At 43.2% G+C, this 6,000-nt stretch overlaps 1 protein-coding gene across 1 annotated transcript in view; it reads right to left on the bottom strand.

Moving 5' to 3' along the window:
• Positions 1 to 2,196: 2,196 nt before the first annotated feature.
• The window catches only part of HOATZ (HOATZ cilia and flagella associated protein), a 39,544-nt gene continuing 35,740 nt past the window's right edge, over positions 2,197 to 6,000 (bottom strand). The window contains exon 6 of the mRNA XM_073585131.1: positions 2,197 to 2,752. Within this exon, the coding sequence (XP_073441232.1) occupies positions 2,692 to 2,752 (61 nt within the window). The 3' untranslated portion in view covers positions 2,197 to 2,691. The remainder of the gene's footprint in view (positions 2,753 to 6,000) is intronic.

Genomic DNA, 6,000 nt, shown 5'->3' with positions numbered 1-6,000 from the left:
TGTGCTCAAAAGTCTACATATCCAGGCAGAATTTTTGATTTCTTGGTCTTTTTTCCAGAGAATATGAATGAGAACACCAAAACTTTTTCTCCACTCCTGGTTAATGGTTGAGTGAAGCCATTTATTGTCAAACTAATGTGTTTTCTCTTTTTAAATCATAATGACCACCCAATACATCCAAATGACCGTGATCAAAGTTCACATACCTTGGTGATTTTAGCCTGATAACATGCACAGAAGTTGACACAAATTGGTTTGCCTGGCTACTAAAGTTAACATCCTCACCTCTCACCTGTTTGCTTGTAATCAGTGTATGTGCATAAAAGCTGAGTGAGTTTCTGGGATCCAGACAGACTCTTGCATATTTCATCCAGCCACTGACATTTCTGGATTATGAATCATGGGGAAAGCAAATGTATACGAGATCCTGAAAAAAGATGCTGTTACCTTGGCTGGTCAGGTGAGGAAAATCTCCAGGAGTGGACCCTCTGGATCGTGGCACCGAGGGGCCCTGGGCGAACTGCCAGGTGGAGCCGACCCGTATAAAGGGATCGTTAGGAGCAGGCCCAGGGGTTCGGATACCACGATAGCTGGTACCGAGAGGGGCGGCTCAGAACGGACTGGAGTAGGAGCACGAGACTGTAGGAGGTAGGACCCGAGTAGGATTGCAGGGCCAGACCAGGGATAGCAGGACGAAGCGGGATCACTGGAGACAGGACCGGAGTAGGACTGCAGGACTGCAGCATAGACAGCAGGACAGAGCAGGATCACTGGAGACAGGACCGGAGTAGGACAGCGGGACTGGAGCATAGACAGCAGGACGGAGCAGGAACACAGGAGGCAGGACTGGACATCTTGCAGTCATGACCACATCCTGGTCCCCATCTTCATTAATGATGCCATCCTGGTCCCCATCTTTCAGCAGTGACCCCAACCTGTAGTAATGACTCTATCCTGGTCCCCATCTTGCAGTAGTGACCCCATCCTGGAATACTGATCCCATCCTGGTCCCCATCTTGTAGTACTGACCCCATCCTGGTCTCTCGCTCTTCACTTACAGAAAAAAAAAATTCTTCTCACCTGACCTGGCTCCTTCGGTGAACGTCCTCTTCTCACAGCCAGGGTACATAGTCACGGGGAGATCTGATGCCTGCGGGCTGCATGAAGCAGCCTCAAGGACCGCATGTGGTCTATGTGCTTGAGACCCCTGCTGTAGAGAGACAATGAAATATTCTCACAGAAAACAAAGCCAAGTCCACAATTCCTGTAGAGAAACAAAGACCTGCTCCCACTTTCTGAAGAGACATAGACCCACCTCCACTCCTTGTAGAGCAAGGGTCGGGAACCTTAGGCCCGCAGGCCACTTACAAACCTCAATAATCTTTTATCCGGCCTCAGGCAGATTTATGGGGACGGCATTACTTGCTGTATTTTGATGGTCGCCGACCCATTAATTTCTTCTTTCTCTGTGAGCACATGAACGCAGTGTTCACTAGTGAATGCTGATAGGCATGCAATGAAAGATTACATCCTGACACCAGTATCCGCATTAAGACGCACTTTATGGGCGGAGTTAGCACACAATTTGTATGGCCCACGAAAGATGGTATAAATATCCAAATGGCCCTTGGCACAGAAAAAATTTCCCGCTCCTGCTGAAGAGATAATGACCCATCACACTTCCTGTACAAAGACAAAGACCTGCCCCCAGCTTCCTTTAGTGAAAAAAAAGACCCACCCCCACTTGCTGTAGACAGACAATGACCGCCCCACTTCCTGTAGAGACAAAAACACGCCCTCACATCCTGTAGAGAGACAAAGACACGCCCCCACTTCCTGTAGAGAGACAAAGATCCACCCCCACTTGCTGTAGACAGACAATGACCGCCCCACTTCCTGTAGAGACAAAAACACGCCCTCACTTCCTATAGAGAGACAGACACGCCCCCACTTCCTGTAGAGAGAAGACCCACCTTGTATAATACATCTCAGTGTCTCTGCTGCTGGAAACGATTACACTTCGCAACAGGTCAGTGAGTCACTCAAAATGGAGATGCAGTGTGACCATGATTTATGTGTCATCATAATAATGAAAGGCAGTAGATTTAATGAAATATAAACCTCTTCATAATTGCTGATATACAAAGTTATTTACATAACACCGGCCTGTATCCAGCATAGTTAGTCACTGCACTATTCTATAACATTTTATATTTTATTATATATTCACAAATAAATGCAATTCATTAAATAAAATAAGGTACATGGGTGCGACAGGCCGACATTGAGGCAGAGTTCTGCCTTTTCTTTAGTTTCTTAATTCGCCAACTTGGCAGCTCCATTCTAGATTGATTTACTGAGGAGGTGATCTGACAAGATCTACTCAGCTCTTCTTTCTTCCTCCAATGCAGTATTTCCGCCATAAACTATATTCAACTTAAAAGATGAAACACAAATGTGGTTGACGCCACAATATGGTGGAAAATTTGGTTCTTTTTGGCTCAAATCAATACGACATTTGTCTAAATTGATTTCCTTCACAAAGGGAAAAAACCAGACCAAAATAGAGGTTCATCCAGATTAATAAATCTGCTTCATTATGGGAAAAATAAACAGAATTGGATAATGTATTTTCTAAAAATAACGAGTGTCCCAGAGACCAGCACTGGTCGGATGAGTCCCCTTATGGAGCTACACAAGCTGCCTCACTGCCTTTATATCTTCCAACTCTTCGAAGTCTGGTGGAGGTAGCCTACAGAAAAATAAGAACATGAAATGCTGCAATATATGTCCGTGATAGAGAGAAAAAGAATGTCTTCTTAAGAACAGATCGCAAATGTGATTAAAGACAGTATACATCTGTAAGGAATTGCAACTTTCTAAATAGTCTGCACTAAACGTTTCCTATCATTTTGCTGATGCAGAAAGTCTCCAAGTCCTTTATCTAGCTGAGTGAGCGGCAACAATGTTGCAAATCAGTCACAGCTCCTCCTGCACCGTTCTGATTTCTCCCTCTTCTCTCAAAGTTAGGGATGGCAGCAGGGAGGGGTTGTACATATATCTGCAGTGAAGGGAGAGGAGAAAATACCTACAGCCTCAGGGAGATCAGGGAAAAGAGGCTGTAGATAAAGAGGAAAGCAGAGTAAGAGGAAATGAGTGCAGGATGGAAGCTGTGCTCATACAGTTGTGGCCAAAAGTATTGACACCCCTGCAATTCTGTCAGATAATACTCAGTTTCTTCCTGAAAATTATTGCAAACACAAATTCTTTGGTATTATTATCTTCATTTAATTTGTCTTAAATGAAAAAACACAAAAAGAATTGTCCTAAAGCCAAATTGGATATAATTCCACACCAAACATAAAAAAGAGGGTGGACAAAAGTATTGGCACTGTTCGAAAAATCATGTGATGCTTCTCTAATTTGTGTAATTAACAGCACCTGTAACTTACCTGTGGCACCTAACAGGTGTTGGCAATAACTAAATCACACTTGCAGCCAGTTGACATGGATTAAAGTTGACTCAACCTCTGTCCTGTGTCATGGCACTGTGGCTAACCTCCCTAGATGTGGACGGAAAAGAAAAATTGACAAGAGATTTCAACGCAAGATTGTGCGGATGTTGGATAAAGAACCTCGACTAACATCCAAACAAGTTCAAGCTGCCCTGCAGTCCGAGGGTGCAACAGTGTCAACCCGTACTATCCGTCGGCATCTGAATGAAAAGGGACTGTATGGTAGGAGACCCAGGAAGACCCCACTTCTTACCCCGAGACATAAAAAAGCCAGGCTGGAGTTTGCGAAAACTTACCTGATAAAGCCTAAACCGTTTTGGAAGAATGTTCTCTGGTCAGATGAGACAAAAGTAGAGCTTTTTGGGCAAAGGCATCAACATAGAGTTTACAGGAGAAAAAGAGGCATTCAAAGAAAAAAACACGGTCCCTACAGTCAAACATGGCGGAGGTTCCCTGATGTTTTGGGGTTGCTTTGCTGCCTCTGGCACTGGACTGCTTGACCGTGTGCATGGCATTATGAAATCTGAAGACTACCAACAAATTTTGCAGCATAATGTAGGGCCCAGTGTGAGAAAGCTGGGTCTCCCTCAGTGGTCATGGGTCTTCCAGCAGGACAATGACCCAAAACACACTTCAAAAAGCACTAGAAAATGGTTTGAGAGAAAGCACTGGAGACTTCTAAGGTGGCCAGCAATGAGTCCAGACCTGAATCCCATAGAACACCTGTGGAGAGACCTAAAAATGGCAGTTTGGAGAAGGCACCCTTCAAATATCAGGGACCTGGAGCAGTTTGCAAAGAAGAATGGTCTAAAATTCCAGCAGAGCATTGTAAGAAACTCATTGATGGTTACCGGAAGCGGTTGGTCGCAGTTATTTTGGCTAAAGGTTGTTCAACCAAGTATTAGGCTGAGGGTGCCAATATTTTTGTCTGGCCCATTTTTGGAGTTTTGTGTGAAATGATCAATGTTTTGCTTTTTGCTTCATTCTCTTTTGTGTTTTTTCATTTAAGACAAATTAAATGAAGATAATAATACCAAAGAATTTGTGTTTGCAATCATTTTCAGGAAGAAATGGAGTATTATCTGACAGAATTGCAGGGGTGTCAATACTTTTGGCCACAACTGTATATGAGCTAATGGGGACATCAGTATTATGGATACACACAAAGTTCACATGATTGATGCACAGAGCTAACGCCAGCCTGTATTACAAGAAGAGACAATCAGAGCTCACATCCAGGCTATATTAAGGGAAAGGACACACAGAGCTCACACCAAGCCATTATTAATAGCACAGACACGCAGAACACACATCTAGGCTATTTACTGGGAGAGACACACAGATCTCACATCCAGCCTATATTACTGAGAAACACAGACCTCACATCCAGCCTATACTACCGAGAAACACAGACCTCATATCCAGCCTATATTACCGAAAGAGAAACACAGACCTCACATCCAGCCTATATTACCAGGAGGGACACAGAGCTCACATCAAGCCTATATTACTGGGAGAAACAACCAGACCTCTCATCCAGCCTATATTATTGAGACACACAGACCTGACATCCAGCTTATGTTACTGGGAGAAACACAAACCTCACATCCAGCCTATATTACTGGGAGAGAAACAAAGACCTCACATCCAGCCTATATCACTGGGAGAGACACACAGACCTCACATCCATCCTATATTACTTTGAGAGACACACAGAGCTCACATCCAGCCTATATCACTGAGAGACACACACATACTTCACATCCACCCTATATCACTAGGACAGACACATCCAGCCTATATTGCAGACAGAGACACATAGAGGTCACAATGAGTCTATATTACTGGAGAGAAAAAAAAAAACAAAAAAAAAAACCACAATACGCCTCACACCTAGTCCACATTACTGGAAGAGACAAACAGACCCTAGAACCAGCATTTATTACTGGTAAGGGACAACGCCAGAGTTTCCCTGCACAGTTGGATGGCTGGGAGCTATGCTGCAGCTAGTCTCATTTGCTATAGTACCTTGAACAGACACTGTACAGGACACCATCGTTAAACACCAAGTCCCAATTCATTCAAAGGGATGAGGCATAAACATGAAAGGTTTAAAATTTCAAATATTTTTTTTTATTAATAAATGTGACTAAAATTGTTTCACAAAGAAAGTTTTTGAACATAAGGGAATTTCATAAAAAAGTAGAAAGGGCAAAACAAAGAACTAATTTTTAGAATTTTTAGCAAAACCGTTTTGGTTGATTTTTGGAAAAACCTTTTTAATAGGGGACAGAATTTTGCACTGGCACATTTGCCTGCCCTAAGCCATCCCTCAACCCACACAGCAAGCAATGATCCGGTATTGTACATATCCACCAATAAATGATAATGCCTCATGACATGTTTGCCATGAGGATTGTATTTATTGGTGGATATGTACAGTTCTTCTGATTGTTTGCAGGTCGCTTATATATTGCTTTATTAT

This window comes from Dendrobates tinctorius, unplaced genomic scaffold, assembly GCF_039654945.1.
Source record: "Dendrobates tinctorius isolate UK_male_01 unplaced genomic scaffold, ASM3965494v1 ptg000086l, whole genome shotgun sequence".
Classification (NCBI taxonomy): Eukaryota; Metazoa; Chordata; class Amphibia; order Anura; family Dendrobatidae; genus Dendrobates; species Dendrobates tinctorius.
This window is presented reverse-complemented; position numbering and strand designations above follow the sequence as displayed.